The 18,977-nt window shown below is 43.4% G+C and overlaps 1 protein-coding gene and 1 pseudogene across 1 annotated transcript in view; one reads left to right on the top strand and one right to left on the bottom strand.

The window, feature by feature from the left end:
* LOC115201771 (netrin-1) overlaps window positions 1-2,595 on the bottom strand; it is a 43,145-nt gene extending 40,550 nt beyond the window's left edge. Inside the window, exons 1-2 of the mRNA XM_029765665.1 lie at window positions 2,195-2,595; window positions 832-1,876 (exon numbers count right to left, since the gene is read on the bottom strand). Of these exons, the coding sequence (XP_029621525.1) occupies window positions 832-1,846 (1,015 nt within the window). The 5' untranslated portion in view covers window positions 1,847-1,876; window positions 2,195-2,595. The remainder of the gene's footprint in view (window positions 1-831; window positions 1,877-2,194) is intronic.
* Window positions 2,596-5,070: 2,475 nt separating this feature from the next.
* LOC115195363 (phosphoinositide 3-kinase regulatory subunit 5-like) lies at window positions 5,071-17,842 on the top strand (annotated as a pseudogene).
* The last annotated feature ends 1,135 nt before the right edge of the window (window positions 17,843-18,977 follow it).

The following is an 18,977-nucleotide window of genomic DNA, read 5'->3' as shown; positions in this document are numbered from 1 at the left end:
ACCCAAGGCTAGTCAAAAGTTGATGAGTATTACAGTGCATTTTGATATGAGTGTAACATATTATATCATAAAACAACGTTTTTAAAAATGTAATTAGGCCAACACATTGTGGTTAAATTTTTTCAAAAATACGTTTTGCATAAATCATTGCAATGTGTAGCTAATCAGCGTTTGGTTTTATGTGGGTAACTGTTTGTAAATAAACTAACTATGCCATTACATTTTTGTATGGTCGTTTGAGTTATAAAAACAAAGTTTGGAACACGGACCAGGCCTCACTTTATTAAATTCAAAGCATTCAATTAAATATTTATTTTTTACATTAACACAATAAGTTGGTTATAGGCTACAACATTTTATATAAATGATGCTGACTTTTTCAAATTGGTTGATATACCTGAATAAAATCCCCTCCTCATAATTACTGTGGTTTTGCCATTTTGATTCGTTATCAAATAGGGCATATTTGAACAGGGTAATTAATTTACTCGTGTAATTTACTAACGCACGGTGCATTAGTTTTATTTGACACAATTAAACGATTTAAATAAAACTAATTAGCCAAAAACAATCGGTGGTTTACAAAGCCTAATTCATATTGGATCAATGTGAGATGCTTAAATTGAATTTAAGAAACGGAATAATGAACAAATCAGGTCTGCGTTAGACTATGCGTAAAATTCGTTTTTCTAGGCATTATAAGAAACATGGGCAATCACACAAAATACTTTAGATCATTATGAGTCTTGCAATTTAGAAAGTACATTTAAATCTTGAAAAAATACGTTATAGCGCAAAGCTTTGGGTTATAAAGGTGAATAGTTGACTTACCAACACATTCGTTTGCCTCTCTTGCGGTTGCGCGCTGCCAAGGACGGTCATAATGGAAAGGTTTGCACCTGTCACACTCCGGCCCCGCGGTGTTGTGCTTGCACTCGCATACCAGGTTTCCTTCCCTATCTTTTACGCACTTTGAAGCGTGGCCGTTGCACTTGCACCGCCCGCCAACCTGCAGGTCTGATACCGCGTAAAAGTAGGAATCTCTAGCCAGCTCCGAGTCGTCCTCGTTCTCATCCCCAAACGTGTGCAGTCGGCTGAACGTAACCTTGATGTCGGTGGCTGTCACCCAGTCCTGCAGCACGGGAGAGTTGTCGAAGTCGTGCGCCGAGGGTCTGCCATCCAAGGTGCTGAACGCAATGAGCCCACCTGTCAGCGGGTGCATGTCCGTGTGAGAGTCTGTGCAAATCGCCTCTTGTTCGTTCTGCTTGGTAATTACAGCCTTATTCTGCTTGATATACATCTTCTTACACTGGGTCGAGTAGAATTGGAAAGGAACCCAGGATTTGCCATAGTCCATGGATTTAAAGATAGCCATAGATTCGGGTCGGGGTGAACAGAACTGCGAGCTCACATAGGTGACCTCAAATTTTTTACCCAAGGACAAAGTGAGCGTGACGTTCTGAGGATACTGGACATAGTTTTCTGACTGCCAGCAGGTGAGGTTATGAGGGTTGTTGAGATCAGTTAAATACGCAGGTGGATGAGTTTTCTTTGGGTCCCCTGAATCGCAGGTGTGGCAATCCCTAGTCCTCTCCTCTCCCTTCTCGGTCACGACGCAGTACCTTGAGGCCGGGGTTCCACAGGTGCTGGAGACGCGCACGTCCTTGCCGAAAGCAGAGTTCACGAAATCTGGGATGCACCTCCGGGGGTTGCCGTTCTCATCATAGCATGGGTCTGGAGGGGACGACTGGGCAGCAAACATACTCATCCCATAACCTCCAAGAGCCCCCTTAACCAGCAGAGAAATGGCCACCGAGGTGACCCAAACCTCTAAAATCCGTATCATTGTAATCCGTGCTCTTTAGTGTCACTTGCGCTGAAATGTAGTCGTAGAAAAAGAGAGACATATTTAAGATGTTTGTTACATAGATTTAGAGGAACATTATCATATCATGCATTACACAATGAATAGCCTATAATATATATATATATATATATAGGTGTGTGACCATCTATATTTAAATGCTATTTAGCCTACATCTGAAAGTATCCATGGTGAAGACAAACAAGCAGAATATTCACACATGTTAATATTAAATCAATAGCATATGTACATTTCTGTGTTTTGTTCTCCACACATAAACAGATGAAACACAAACAGTCATGCACATGTATGTGAATGAAATCATCTTACGAGACAAAGAAAACTCCACAGAGGACACTACCTCGGAACAACTGTTCAACCTGGAAGAGAAGTGTTGTAAAACGTAAGAATTTAGAGGGCAGCCTACTCTCTCTTTACGCACGAAAATATACCGCTAGTTTGGCTTTCTCTGGGTTTCTAGACATACATTGGAAGGAACAGCTCGCTATTAGCTTCCCTGACTCTGTCTTCCACTCAGTCACACCTCTGTCTACCTCTGTCTCTTGTCTGTCCCATTCCCTTTCTGACGCTCTCACTGTTTGAACAGAGAAGTGAGACCCTGTTATCCAGCAGCGCTCGAGGTCATACGGAGATGCTCGCAGAGCTAAAAGAGAGAACAACGACATCCACTGGTGTGTAACAATAAATTATAAATATATCTCAACTCAAATTTATTTGAAATATGTTTGTATTCAGCTTATTACATCATCTTATTAAAACAACAATGATATTAGTTTGTTTTTTCTTATTATTTGAATTATTCAAAGATCACATAGCTGGCAGGACCAATGACTAACTTCAGTGTTCTTCTCAAATTACCACCTGTGCCACAACAGGATAGCAGATGCAGGTATAACTGATAAATAATCATACAAAAAAACGTTTACATTGAATCTCACAAAAGTGCCAATCCAACAGGTTTCATCTCAGCCTTAGCCGTATTATTGAAGTGTTTCTGTAGGATACGTTGGAATCAGATTTGCCTCAAATTTAACGATAGAAGTCCCGCCAAACTTCAGGAAATTACAAGCAAGCAGCGACATCGTGCGGTGGCGGGAAGTACTGTTACGAGAAAGGAACTCATGGTAGTCTATCCTTGAGATATTACTGCTGACTGTCCCCGCGTTTGTTGGCTACTCTGAAGCTCAGTAAAGGCTTGATTGGGAAAACGGAAAATAATGAGCAAAAAGCAAACCAATGTCACATTCCTTTAAATGTTCCACACATTTTCCCACATTGAAAAAGTTTTGTGTCAAATTCTTTCAGACATTAAAACATTAAAGGTAGACTCAGCGAAATGATGTCGCCACAAGCAGCACCGCAGATATGTGGTCATGGCTAGAAGGATTATAACTTTTGTCAAATATTTTTTTTTAGCTAACCTTACCCTTTTCCTAACCTTAACCTAATTATCCTAAACTTTTGCGTAAATTATCCTAACGTGCTATGAAAAGTCAAATCTGAGAAAAGCGGTATGCACTCTCGTTAAAACCCAGATATTGCGAGGAGCGAGATGCAAGACTTCAATCTCCAACAGTCACACACAGCGCATGTGCATGGGTTCGCTTCACGCTGCTCACAACATACTAGCCAGGGCACCAAAACGGCAGAGAAATTGAGCCTCGCACTTCAACGATCTTAGTTGTTGCGGAAATTGACCCACTGCTGGTCATCACTAGTTACCACAGCCACAAAGTCATAATTATGGCTAAAACACCTCCTATTTTAAACCTTACCATAACGTTAACCCTAACCTTAACCACACTGCTAATGTTATGACTAACCCTAACCTTAAATTAAGACCAAAAAGCAAATGTTTGTTTTCATGAATTTGTATGATATAGACAATTTTGACTTGACTGTGCTATCTTGTGGACACCCGCTATGCTGTTGATTTTCTCCATCTACTTCATATGTCATATCGCTGGGTCTAACTTTAAGGCTTCAAATATGCTTTACAGTTTCGGTTGACCAGAAGTTGTCAATGTTATGCAATTTTTCAGACATTATAATCTGTCCAATACTTAGATAGAAGTAGACCTACTTAATAACTTTGACAAGCTGTCAATCTCTTGACAAGATGTCAAATGAGGTAAATGTATTTGAAATGCCCTGCCCTCATACCACCACAATGCCAACTACCTCCTCAACATGGCTTTCATTCAGTTCCTGTTTAGCTACACATGCTCACTTGACTTTGCATTTGGATCATCTATTTTCGTTTGGCCTGTGACAGCACACACAATGAAGGATGTGGTTACTGTATTCGTTTCCCTTCCATTAGTGAGCCACAGCTGTATGGAAAACTCTGGGATATAAAGCACTACTGAATGACACATACCCTTCAGGACAAGATTTAACAATCTTCACTCAAGTGTCTGGTCTACTGCTTTGATGAAATGTCAACAGGTCCTTTTCCTAGAATAATTTAGACACTGTGCAAGAACTTGTTGGTGTGTGTCTTGACTCAAGACTTGGGAAAGGAAAATAATTGAGACTCAAGATTTAAGTTTAAACTGCAGTTGAGTGTGTGTGCAGTGTTGATACCCTCTGTACCCAACAACACTGATCTCACCTCTGATGCAAACCAAGATCAGTCGCTTAGATTTCTTAGAAAACGGGCCCGTTTTGCGTGTGAAATTTCTAAAACTTCCAAAAAATTTTGCTGCAAAGGCAACGTGTTGCTAAAGCCTTCGTTTCCTGTTCCTGTTCCTCTTTCAACATATCATCCACACAATCTGTCAACAACAGTCTTAACCAAGTCACAAAATAATCATTGTGGTGTTGCTTTATGTATTCCAACACACTCAGTTATTTTTGCTCCCAGTACAATGTTGTTGTCCCTGTGTTATGTGGGAGTCCTCCGGCCGGCACCATGGATTACAGGAACAGTGTCACAGGGTGACAATAGGGTGACAGCTGCTTCCTCTGCTGAGGTTGGAAGTCTGGCCAGGGCCAGTACAGTAATGTCAAGTAGAAAATTGTCAGTAGAATAACCTTACGGAAGAGCTCAGAGACTTTCAACGTGGCACCGTCATAGGATGCCACCTTTCCAACAAGTCAGTTAGTCAAATTTCTGCCCAGCTAGAGCTGCCCGGTCAACTGTAAGTGCTGTTATTGTGAAGTGGAAACGTCTAGGAGCAACAATGTCTCAGCCTCGCAGTGGTAGGCCACACAAGCTCATAGAACGGGACCGCTGAGTAGTGAAGCGCGTAGCGCGTAAAAATTGTCTGTCCTTGGTTGCAACACTCACTACTGAGTTCCAAACTGCCTCTAGAAGCAACGTCAGCACAATAACTGTTCGTCGGGAGCTTCATGAAATGGGTTTCCATGGCCGAGCAGCCGCACACAAGCCTAAGATCACCATGCGTAATGCCAAGTGTCGGCCGGAGTGATGTAAAGCTCGCCGCCATTCAACTCTAGAGTAGTGGAAACACGTTCTCTGGCGTTATGAATCACTCTTCACTATCTGGCAGTCCGACTGTAACGTGGGTCGTCTAAAGGAGACCAAGGCGCAGCGTGTATAGTGCTCATTCTTTTCTTTAATGATGAAACACTTAACAAAAACAACAAAACGACCACCAACAGTTCCGTCAGGTAACACATGGAAAACAGGCTGCCTAAGTATGGCTTCCAATCAGAGACAACGATAGACAGCTGCCTCTGATTGGAAACCATACCTGGCCAAAACGTAGAAAACAAAAACATAGAAATAGACATCTAGAAAACCCCACATAGAAACAGAATACCAAAACCACCCAAAACACCCACCTGTCACGCCCTGACCACTCACTATGGAAAATGACCTCTTACAAGGGTCAGGACGTGACACCAACGGACTAATCTGGCTTGGCGGATGGCAGGAGAACGATACCTGGCCCCATGCACTGTGCAAACTGTAAAGTTTGGTGGAGGAGGAAAAATGGTCTGGGGCTGTTTTTCATGGTTCGGGTTAGGCCCCTTAGTGCCAATGAAGGGAAATCTTAATGATACATCATACAATTATATTCTAGGGGAAGGTCCTTTCCAGTATCAGCATGACAATTCCCCCGTGCACAAAGCGAGGTCCATACAGAAATGTTTTTTCGAGATCGGTGTGGAAGAACTTGACTGGCCTGCACAGAGCCCTGACCTCAACCCCATCGAACACCTAATCGCCCAATAGCAGTGCCAGATCTCACTAATGCTCTTGTAGCTGAATGGAAGAAAGTCCCCGCAGCAATGTTCGAACATCTAGTGGAAAGCCTTTGCAAAAGAGTGGAGGCTGTTATAGCAGCAAAGGGGGGACCAACTCTATATTAATGCCCATGATTTTGGAATGAGATGTTCGATGATCATGATCTCAGTATATATACACCTGTTCTGAATGGCCCCAGAGTCTGCAACACCACTAAGCAAGGGGCACCACCAAGCAAGCAGCACCATGAAGATCAAGGAGCTCTCCAAACAGGTCAGGGACAAAGTTGTGGAGAAGTACAGATCAGGGTTGGGTTATAAAAAAATATCAGAAACTTTGAACATCCCACGGAGCACCATTAAATCCATTATTAAAAAAATGTAAGAATATGGCACCACAACAAACCTGCCAAGAGAGGGTCACCCACCAAAACTCATAGAACAGGCAAGAAGGGCATTAATCAGAGAGCAACAAAGAGACCAAAGATAACCCTGAAGGAGCTGCAAAGCTCCACAGCGGAGATTGGAGTATCTGTCCATAGGACCACTTTAAGCCATACACTCCACAGAGTTGGGCTTTACGGAAGAGTGGCCAGAAAAAAGCCATTGCTTAAAGAAAAAAATAAGCAAACACGTTTGGTGTTCGCCAAAAGGCATGTGGGAGACTCCCCAAACATATGGAAGAAGGTACTCTTCAGATGATCAGATGAGACTAAAATTGAGCTTTTTGGCCATCAAGGAAAACACTATGTCTGGCACAAACTCAACACCTCTCATCACCCCGAGAATACCATCCTCACAGTGAAGCGTGGTGGCAGCATCATGCTGTTGGTTTGCTGTTTTTCATCGGCAGGGACTGGGAAACTGGTCAGAATTGAAGGAATGATGGATGGTGCTAAATACAGGGAAATTCTTGAGGGAAACCTGTTTCAGTTTTCCAGAGATTTGAGACTGGGACGGAGGTTCACCTTCCAGCAGGACAATGACCCTAAGCATACTGCTAAACCAACACTCAAGTGGTTTAAGGGGAAACATTTAAATGTCTTGAAATGGCATAGTCAAAGCCCAGACCTCAATCCAATTGAGAATCTGTGGTATGACTTAAAGATTGCTGTACACCAGCAGGAACCCATCCAACTTGAAGGAGCTGGAGCAATTTTGCCTTGAAGAATGGGCAAATCCCAGTGGCTAGATGTGTCAAGCTTATAGAGACATCCCAAGAGACTTGCAGCTGTAATTGCTGCAAAAGGTGGCTCTACAAAGTATTGACTTTGGGGGGGTGAATAGTTATGCACGCTCAAGTTTTCAGTTTTTTTTGTCTTATTTCTTGTTTGTTTCACAATAAAAAATATTTTGCATCTTCAAAGTGGTAGGCATGTTGTGTAATTCAAATGATACAAACCCCCAAAAATCTATTTTAATTCCAGGTTGTAAGGCAACAAAATAGGAAAAATGCCAAGGGGGGTGAATACTTTTGCAAGCCACTGTATATGGCCAAGGGCTGCTCTTACGTACGACGCGTCGCGGAGTGCCTGGATACAGCCCTTAGCCGTGGTATATTGGCCATATACCACAAACCCCCGAGGTGTCTTATTGCTATTATAAATTGGTTACCAATGTAATTAGAGCAGTAAAAGTAAGTGTTTTGTCATACCCATGGTATACAATCTCATATACCACGGCAGTCAGCCAATCAGCATTCAGGGCTGGAACCACCCAGTTTGTAATGTGATATAAGTACTCTACATTTGTACACATCCCCTTAAATAAACTGGTATAAAATATGGACAGCACAGCGTCAATTGTATGTACACAGTGCGATTTTTGGGGATTTGACCACCATTCCTACTGAAAGTGGAGGTAAAGAGAGTATATTTGTCCTACATCGTGTGTTTGTCTGTGTGTTTTGCTGGCCTGTGCATAAACCGCTGGAGTTTAGAGGAACTAGTGAAGAGAGATCCACGAAACTTCATCATCCTGCTGCAGCAGATTCTGAGGAAAACATGGGAGGTATGGCTCTCCATGTAATAAACTGTTCTACATCTGTGTCATTTACTGTAGCTGTAATGTAACTGTAATGTAACTCTAATGTAGCTGTAATGTAATTCTATATTCTGTAGGTTCTAGAGCAGTCCCAGGATGAGCTGGTGGTCCCACTGGCCCTCCTGTTCTCTTCCACTCTTCTGCAGGTGAGCCCAGATACAGTAGACCGCCACACCACAGAAACTCATCATCACCAACCATGACCAGAAACCCACGTGTGGACAGTGTCAGTCCAGTCCAATGTACCGTAGTTCTCAGATGTTCCAGTAATAATCTCTCCTCTGTTTCAGACCCCTCACTTCTCCCCTGACTCTGGAGGGCTGCAGGAGGCCTGTGAGGTGTTCCACTGTTTCCTGTCCTGGCCGGAGCCCTGCTGCAGCGCCAGCCGACACCTGCTTTCCCTCATCCAGCAGGAGCTCAGGGCGCCAGGTATTGAACCCTAGACTCTATACAGCCTTCCTGTTGGTCTGGGTCTCATTTCATCTGTCACTTGTCACTGTCCTGATTCAAGTTCCATTTTCTTCCACATGGAGGCACTATTGTTTAAACCAGGGCTCTCCAACACAACCATCCTGTAGGTTTTTACTCCAACCCTATTCTAGCACACCTGATTCTAATAATCAGCTGGTTGATAAACTGAATCAGGTTAGTCCTGGTTTAAACAATACAAGAGGTAATACCATCCCTTATACTGTATTTCCACCAGGTATCTCATTTCAAAGACTAGTGAGAGAAGAACAGGGCTTGACCACCACCACCAATCACTCCAAAACTATGTAAGTCAACACAGGGCAACAAAGACCATCCGTGATTAAATCATTCAACATCGCTCCAACTTGAAACATTTAAACACAAACCACTGTTCTCCTCTTTGTTGTGTGTGTGCTCATAATGTATGTGTTCATATTATATTGTGTGTGTGTGTGTGTGTGTGTGTGTGTGTGTGTGTGTGTGTGTGTGTGTGTGTGTGTGTGTGTGTGTGTGTGTGTGTGTGTGTGTGTGTGTGTGTGTGTGTGTGTGTGACTGTATTAGGACGGTATTGTTAATGAGCCCAGGCGAGGATGTCCCTCCCGAGCTCCTGTCTGTCTCTGAGCAGCTGAGTGGTGTCTGTCACTCCCAGAGGGACACCTCCATCACCCTGATCAAACATGCCTTCCAGGCTGCCTTGGGGACCAAGTACCCCCTCCAGATACTGCATCATGCATTGCAGGTATGTCCTATTGTATGTGATTCCTAAATGATGTGTTCACAGTGTCACGTCTGCTCTCGCTCTTCCCACCCCTGCGCTTGAGGGCGCCAGGCTGCCCTGCATCACGCACTCCTGCCATTTATTACGCACGCCTGCCTTCCCTCATCACGCACATCAGCGATATTGGACTCACCTGTTTATTACCTCCCCTATATTTGTCAGTTCCCCTGCTCTGTTCCCGGCTGCTGCAGTAATTGTTTTTTGTTTGTGTTACTCATTTGCTGACGCTGTTCCTGTCTCGTTCCATGTCTGTTCCTTATTAAATGTTTGACTCGCCGTACCTGCTTCGTCTCTCCAGCGTCATTCCATGTGACACTTTACCTACTGTCACGTAGGTATTTCTATATGATTATCTGTACTCCAGGGTCATAAATTACCTTTTTCCATTAACCATTTTCCAGCTCCATGGTTTGTTAATGTATTTTGGGTTGTTCATTTTGGATTTATGCATATATGCATGGTGCACCAACACTACTGCAGATAATCTGTGTCATACATATACTGCTAGCAAACAGATTATACAAGATCTGTATTTGTCTAACAGTCAAAAGGAGCAGAGGATCTGGAGCAGCTTATGACAGCAGTAACAGAGGCCCTGGAGACAGCAGCCTCTACACGGGACCCAGACACAGCCAGAGAGAGTCTACTGCAGAGCCTGAAGGGGCTGGTGGAGAGCATTGGCATATCCCCTCCAGGCTGCCATACAGGCCCTGGTGAGACAACTTTACTACATGCTTCATCATAATCTCACCATCTGAGATGTTCCTGGAACAGATAAGCTGGTCAACTTTGGGCAAACAGGACTGACTGGAGATGATTAGAGAGAGACAGATGAGAAAGTCAAATGTTGAGTAATGACTGTGAGAAACTCAGTGTCACATACAATGCTTGATCCTACTTGATCTGATTTAGTCTTGGTTCTTTCTCTTATTATTATGAAATGTCCATTCACTGACGCTGCCCTTAGCCAAATGTCACATATACTCCTGGGATAAGGACAACTTCGGTAATGAGATTTTCCCATTGCTTCTTTCTCCATATCAAGACAGTATATTTCAACCCCATACTGTCAAATCTGTATAGCCTTTGTGTCTGTGGATTGTCAATGATGTAATTCTGTGTATTCAGTGAGTGAGTGAGCTGGACCAGCTCCCAGTCTTTAACCTTTCCAGAGACAAGGAAGAGGAGGATGATGAAGATGAGGAAACAATAAAGAACCGATACACAGACCACCGGATCTCCACTGTGTCCACCTGCTCCAAAGACTCTATGTTCTCCAGCTACTCCCTGTCCTCCATCTTGCCTGTGCCCTCCACCCTATCTGAGTCTTCTGGGGTGGACAGTGACTTCAGCGAGTACTTGGAGACCGATGACAGCCAACCAGAGACCAGGAGAAGACCCAAGTCAAAAGTCCACCTCAGCCAACGTTTCTCCATGCTCTTCAAGTCCAAACGCAGGTCCTCCCTCTGCCGACGCGCACAGAGCATGGGCTCCCGTGGTGATGTCATTAGAGACGGCCCATCTGGGGCGCTGTTCAAGCGCTCCAAGTCCTTGCCTAGACAGGTCCGCCTGCGCCGCCTGCCCCGCAGTTCAGGGGTGCCTGGCCCCACCTCAGATGGACCGTTTCCCCAGAGTCACCACGTGTGTGGTGGCCCATCTTGAGTTGTGAGGAGGGGGATGGGGTGCAGATGTCCACCCTGGTCAGGGTGGTAGTGTTTGGGGGGGACCGGGAGGCAGGGAGGCTGGCCAGGGCCTACACTGACTTACAGCAGAGGGAGAGCAGGTGTCCTCGCCTCACCAGGGCCTACAGGCTGCAGTTCTACGTTGTCCCTGTGAAGAGGGGGAACCTGGGAGGTCCAGGAGGAGTGTCCACAGTGCCTGAGGGGCACCTAGGGAGTCTACTGAAATGCCCAACATCTACGGTGAGAATAGCCAGCTTCTTGGTTCTTCCAGAAGAGGATAAGAGCATTATCTACAGCTGACTTCATAGTTGTGTACAGAAGACAAAAACATTACGACATTCCATTAGATATGACAATGAGGGCATATAATCACTCCCTAACCCTAACTTTGTACAACTTATCTTATCTTTGCTATCACATCCAGAAGTCAAATGGAGTTATACTTGAGGACAGTACCACTGACATCACCCAGTTGATAGGCATGACTGACCCGTGGTACAAACAGAGCGTGCTCAGTCTCCTCAGCCTGTCGTCTGATGTCCTGTGCCAGGTACCACAATTACAACTTCACCTGGGTTCCTTTTCAAACAGACCATCATGTGCCCTTTAATTACCCTAACTGGGGATTGTATTCCTATATGAATATAATTTCCCAGACAACTTCTAAAGAGGATTGTGACTCAGATAACAGCTCCTCTGAGCGCCTTCTCCTCCTGGCAGACCTGGTGCTGTATTACTGTTGAAATGCAGCACAGCCTGTTCTGATACAACTCTACCAGGCTGAGGTGAGCCCGGTCCTACTTTAACTAATACATACAGTACCAGTACCAAAGTTTGACAAACCTACTCATTCAAGGATTTTTCTTTATTTTTACTATTTTCTACATTGGAGAATAATAGTGAAGACATCAAAACTATGAAATAACACATATGGAATCATGTAGTAGCCAAAGAAGTGTTAAACTAATCAAAAGATTCTTCAAAGTAGCCACCCTTTGCCTTGATGACAGCTTTGCACACTCTTGGCATTCTCTCAACCAGCTTCATGAGGTAGTCACCTGGAATGCATTTAAATTAACAGGTGTGCCTTGTTAAAAGTTAATTTGGGAATTACTATCCTTCTTAATGTGTTTAAGCCAATCAGTTGTGTCGTGACAAGGTAGGGGGGTCATACAGAAGATAGCCCTATTTGGTAAAATACCAAGTCCACATTATGGCAAGAACTGAAGGTCAGTCAGTGCGGAAAATTTCAAGAACTTTGAAGGTTTCTTCAAGTGCAGTTGCAAAAACCATCAAGCGCTATGATGAAACTGGCTCTCATGAGGACCGCCACAGGAAAGGAAGACCAAGAGTTACCTCTGCTGCAAAGGATAAGTTCATTATAGTTACCAGCCTCAGAAAATGCAGCCCAGATAAATGCTTCAGAGTTCAAGTAACAGACACATCTCAACATCAACTGTTCAGAAGAGACTGCATGGATCAGGCCTTCATGGTCGAATTGCTGCAAAGAAACCACTACTAAAGGACACCAATAAGATGAAGAGACTTGCTTGGGCCAAGAAACACAAGCAATGGACATTAGACAGGTGCAAATCTGTCTTTTGGTCTGATGAGTACAAATTTGAGGTTTTTGGTTCCAACCGCCTTGTCATTGTGAGACGCAGAGTAGGTGAATGGATTATCTCTGCATGTGTGGTTCCCACCGTGAAGCATGGAGGAGAAGGTGTGATGGTGTAGGGGTGCTTTGCTGGTGACACCTTCAGTGATTTATTTAGAATTCAAGGCACACTTAACCAGAATGGCTATCACAGCATTCTGCAGTGATACGCCATCCCATATGGTTTGCACTTAGTGGGAATACATTTGTTTTTCAACAGGACAATGACCCAACACACCTCCAGGCTGTGTAAGGGCTATTTGACAAAGGAGAGTGATGGATTGCTGCATCAGATGACCTGGCCTCCACAATCACCCGGCCTCAACCCAATTGAGATGGTTTGGGGTGAGTTGGACTGCAGAATGAAGGAAAAGCAGCCAACAAGTGCTCAGCGTATGTGGGAACTCCTTCAAGACTGTTGGAAAAGCATTACAGGTGAAGCTGGTTGAGAGAATGCCAAGAGTTTGCAAAGCTGTCATCAAGGCAAAGGGTGGCTACTCTGAATAATCTAAAATATAACATATATTTTTATTTGTTTAATACTTTTTGGTTACTACATGATTCCATATGTGTTATTTCATAGTTGTGATGTCTTCACTATTATTCTACAATGTATGAAATAGTAAAAAATAAAGAAAAACCCTTAAATGAGTAGGTGTGTCCAAACTTTTGACTGGTACTGTATTTCAACACTGTATTCAGATACACTGTGAAACATTGTAGGATACAAGGAAATTCCATACAGGCATATCTGTCCATACCAGTAAATGGATGATTGAATTCACATGACTGATGTTTTTCACACATACCATTCAAAGTGTATGCCATTCAAAGTACTTTAAATTATGTGTGTCATAGCTGACCCTGGCTGGGGGAGAGAAGAGAGGTGTTTATCCATTCCTTGGAGCTTGGACACACAGCAGGGACACGAGCCGTCCAAGCCATGGGTGAGTTTGCCCACCTCAAACACGCACACATATGCATGCACGTGCACAAAAACACACACACACCACTCTCGAAGGTTATTTAACAGTGTATGTCCTTCTACTGTAATATCTAGTCATGATTGCCTCTGTGTTACAGGTGCAGCTAGCAAAAGGTTTGGGATTGATGGAGATCGTGAGGCCCTGCCATTAGCACTGATGTTGTTTATAACAAGGTAATATTTAGCACTTTTTCAAAAATACTAAGTAATCAACACAATTACAAAATTACTTGAGACATTATTTTCCAACCCTTCCATCATTCTCTTTTAGGTTTGTGTAAGTGGGAGGAGTCAAAGGACAGAAACAGACATGGTTTGCACCTCAATAAACTTGAGGAAAGCCTGCAAGGGACCTGAGCAGCTAGGTATGTGGCTTACCGCAAGCTTTGAAGAAGATTAATTGAGAAAGATTAATACAAAAACAAATGTAATATTTTACACATATGACTAAATATCTTTCTCTTGACATTAACTCCCATGAAATGTTATTTTAATCTTGGTAGTTCCTGTGCAGTTGTTAGAAAATATGACATGAACTACTCAAGATAATGTGTTTGTATCTAGATTCTAAAATGGAGAGTCTACACTTGACAATGACAGAGGTGTTGAAGATAGAGCTCTAAATCCAAGAAAAACTACAATCAGGTGAAGTAGAGACGCATTGCTTGACACCTGGGCATAAGAGACATAAGCGACCACTTAGGGCCCTGCGGCCGCTAGGGGCCCCCCAACCCAGAAAAACTACACACACACACACACACACACACACACACACACACACACACACACACACACACACACACACACACACACACACACACACACACACACACACACACACACAGTACCAGTTAATACAAGTTTGGATACCTACTCATTCCAGGGTTTTTCTTTCTTTTTACTATTTTCTACATTGTAGAATAATAGTGAAGACATCAAAACTATGAAATAACACATGGAATCATGTAGTAACCAAAAAAGTGTTAAACAAATCAAGATATATTTTATATTTGAGGTTCTTCAAAGGAGCCACCCTTTGCCTTGTTGACAGCTTTGCACACTTTTGGCATTCTCTCAACCAGCTTCATGAGGTAGTCACCTGGAATGCATTTCAATTAACAAGTATGCCTTGTTAAAGTTAATTTGTGGAATTTCTTTGCTTAATGCATTTGAGCCAATCAGTTGTTGTGACAAGGTAGGGTTGGTATACAGAAGAATTCAAGTCTCCTCTGAACAGTTGATGGTGAGATGTTTCTGTTACTTGAACTCTTTGAAGCATTTATCTGGGCTGCCTTTTCTGAGGCTGGTAACTTTAATGAACTTATCCTCTGCAGCACAGGTAACTCTGGGCCTTCCTTTCCTGTGGCGGTCCTCATGAGAGACAGTTTCATCATAGCGCTTGATGGTTTTTGCGACTGCACTTTAAGAAACTTGTAAAGTTCTTGAAATGTTTCGCATTGACTAACCTTCATGTCTTAAAGTAATGATGGACTGTCGTTTCTCTTTGCTTATTTGAACTGTTCTTGCTATGATATGGACTTGGTCTGTTACCAAATAGGGCTATCTTCTGTATACCACGCCTACCTTGTCACAACACAACTGATTGGCTCAAATGCATTAAGAAGGAAAGAAATTCCACAAATTAACTTTTAACAAGGCATACCTGTTAATTGAAATGCATTCCAGGTGACTACCTCATGAAGCTGGTTGAGAGAATGCCAAGAGTGTGCAAAGCTGTCAACAAGGCAAAGGGTGGCTCCTTTCTAATAATGATCCACAGGTCGGTGTTACAGAAGCGGAGGGATCTACAGCCTGGAACCTACTGAGACGGCCCACAGCCCGGAACCTACTGAGACGGCCCACAGCCCGGAACCTACTGAGACGGCCCACAGCCCGGAACCTACTGAGACGGCCCACAGCCCGGAGCCTCCAGCGACGCCTCCCAGTCCGGAACCTTCAGCGGCGGCCTGCAGCCCGGATCCTCCAGCGGCGGTCTGCAGCACAGAGCTTCCGGTAATGATCTACAGTCCAATTCTTCTAATAATGATCCACAGGTCGGTGTTACAGAAGCGGAGGGATCTGCGGGCGGAACGGGGGTTACGCCCGGAGCCACCTCCGTTGCTGGAGGATCGGAGGGATAGGAAGGTTCTGGGTTTAGCACCAGAGCCGCCATAGACTATTGTCACCCTCCCTACCCTCCCCTTGCGTTTTTGTAGTTGTTTTGTTGTTTTTTTGTGTGCAGTCGGGGTCTTCACCTTTGGGGGGGGGGGTGTACTGTCACGTCCTGACCCTTGTAAGAGGTCATTTTCTATAGTAGATGTGACAGGGGGTGTTTGGTTGGTTTTCTTGTTTTCTATTTCTAGGTTTTGTGTTCTAGGTTTTCTATTTCTATGTTCTTGTTTTTTGGGTTGATCTCCAATTGGAGGCAGCTGATCCTCGTTGCCTCTGATTGGAGATCATATTAAAGTAGGGGGGTTTTCCTTTTGGGTTTGGGTTGTTAATTTTGAGTAGTGTGTTTTCCTCTCTGTGTCATGTTTTGTTTATTGTATTTCAAGTATGTGGTGTATCGCAACATTTCACTATAAATAAATAAAATGATGTGGAACTACAACCATGCTGCGCGTTGGTCTGATCATTCTGACAGACGTGACAGATTTGTTTAACACTTTTTTGGTTACTACTGGATTCCATGTGTTATTTCATAGTTTTGATGTCTTCATTATTATTCTACAAAGTAGAAAATAGTAAAAACAAAGAGAAACCCTGGAATGAGTAGGTGTGTCCAAACTTAGAATACACAAGGTGCAATACCGAAATTTGGTTTTGCAAAAGCAATTTTTCTCTTGGTACTGTATATCAGTCACTCAGTTTGATTGATAAATTAGTCTAGCCAGCTATCTAAACTTGTAGTAATCATGGTCGAATTCCGACCCTTTACTCAGGGGCCCCCATTGGTTCTGACGGTTCTGACTTAGCATATGTGGACAACTACAAATACCTAGGTGTCTGGCTAGACTATAAACTTTCCTTCCAGACTCATATTAAGCATCTCCAATCCAAAATTAAATCTAGAATCGGCTTCCTATTTCGCAACAAAGCCTCCTTCACTCACGCTGCCAAACATACCCTCGTAAAACTGACTATCCTACTGATCCTCGACTTCGGCGATGTCATTTACAAAATAGCCTCCAACACTCTACTCAGCAAACTGGATGCAGTCAATCGCAGTGCCATCGGTTTTGTCACCAAAGCTCCATATACCACCCACCACTACTAACAAATTGATATTGTTAGTCACTCTATCTCAGATATCATATTAACATGGCATAATTCATGGCAAAATGTGTAGAAATTAGCTTAAAAAAATGACAAATGTTTCTCCACCCTATGGGAAAATGTGTAGAGTTACAGGAAATTAGATCTAAAAATGCCAATTTTTCTTTCCACCACATGGCACAATTTGTAGAATTGCATGAAATTACAGATGTAGGATCTTAATTTGACTCTTGCTGCTGAGAATTGTCCTAACAGCACAGTTCATGGAAATTGAAAAAACATTGACCCACGAACAGTCATGTGTAGTGGCTTACCTTGACTAACTCGTGTCCCTTTCATCCTTGACCTCTCCCCTCAGCATATCTTCAGGTCAGATGTGAAGGTGGACAAAGTTCAGGTGAGTGGTGGCAGTGGGACCACCTTCCCTGCGTGTCTGGACCAGGATGAGAAGATCATCCAAAGTGTCAACAGGTATTGTATCAATTAAACCAACCACAGGCCTGATCATGTGCTGCCAATATACAGTATATTACAGAATTATTTAACATGACATGTTGCTGACCCAATAATTATTCTGTTGTGTAGGTGTGAGGTGTCATTGTGCTGTAAACCAGGCAGCGGTTCTGACTGGAGGTCTCACAGGAGCCGGCCTGGTCAGGTCCAGCCACTGCACCCCTCCTTCTGCTCCCTGCTCTGCCTGCCCATCACCTCCTTCTGTGGCTCTCAACCGTCATAAAACACTGGACTAGGCTACAATGTCCCTCTCCTAAACCACTCAGACATAAACACCCACATGATGTCCTGATAATAATGTATTCCATTTAGCATGAAGCTTTAATCCAAAGCAACATACAGTCATGTGTACATACAGTTGAAGTCGGAAGTTTACATACACCTTAGCCAAATACATTTCAACTCAGTTTTTCACAATTTCTGAAATTTAATCCTAGTAAAAAGGCCCTGTCTTAGGTCAGTTAGGATCACCACTTTATTTTAAGAATGTGAAATGTCAGAATAATTGTAGAGAGAATGATTAATTTCAGCTTTTATTTCTTTTATCACATTCCCAGTGGGTCGAAAGTTTACATACACTCAATTAGTATTTGGTAGCATTGCCTTTAAATTGTTTAACTTGGGTCAAATGTTTTGGGTAGCCTTCCACAAGCTTCCCACAATAAGTTGGGGGAATTTTGGCCCATTCCTCCTGACAGAGCTGGTGTAACTGAGTCAGGTTTGTAGGCCTCCTTGCTCGCACATGCTTTTTAGTTCTGCCCACACATTTTCTATAGGATTGCGGTCAGGGCTTTGTGATGGCCACTCCAATACCTTGACATTGTTGTCCTTAAGCCATTTTGCCACAACTTTGGAAGTATGATTGGGGTCATTGTCCATTTGGAAGACCCATTTGCGACCAAGCTTTATCTTCCTGACTGATGTCATGAAATGTTGCTTCAATATATCCACATAATTTCCTTCCCCATGATGCCATGTATTTTGTGAAGTGCACCAGTCCCTCCTGCAGCAAAGCACCCCCACAACATGATGCTGCAACCCCTGTGCTTCACGGTTGGGATGGTGTTCTTCGGCTTGCAAGCCTCCCCCTTTACCCTCCAAACATAACGATGGTCATTATGGCCAAACAGTTCTATTTTTGTTTCATCAGACCAGAGGACATTTCTCCCAAAAGTACAATCTTTGTCCCAATGTGCAGTTGCAAACTGTAGTCTGTCTTTTTTATGGCAGTTTTGGAGCAGTGGCTTCTTCCTTGCTGAGCGGCCTTTCAGGTTATATAAATATAGGACTCGTTTTACTGTGGATATAGATACTTTTGTACCTGTTTCTTCCGGCATCTTCACAAGGTCCTTTGCTGTTGTTCTGGGATTGATTTGCACTTTTCGCACCAAAGTACGTTCATCTCTAGGAGACAGAATGCGTCTCCTTCCTGAGCAGTATGATGGCTGCGTGGTCCCATGGTGATTATACTT

Source organism: Salmo trutta, chromosome 1 (genome assembly GCF_901001165.1).
Source record: "Salmo trutta chromosome 1, fSalTru1.1, whole genome shotgun sequence".
NCBI classification, from domain to species: domain Eukaryota; kingdom Metazoa; phylum Chordata; class Actinopteri; order Salmoniformes; family Salmonidae; genus Salmo; species Salmo trutta.
This window is presented reverse-complemented; position numbering and strand designations above follow the sequence as displayed.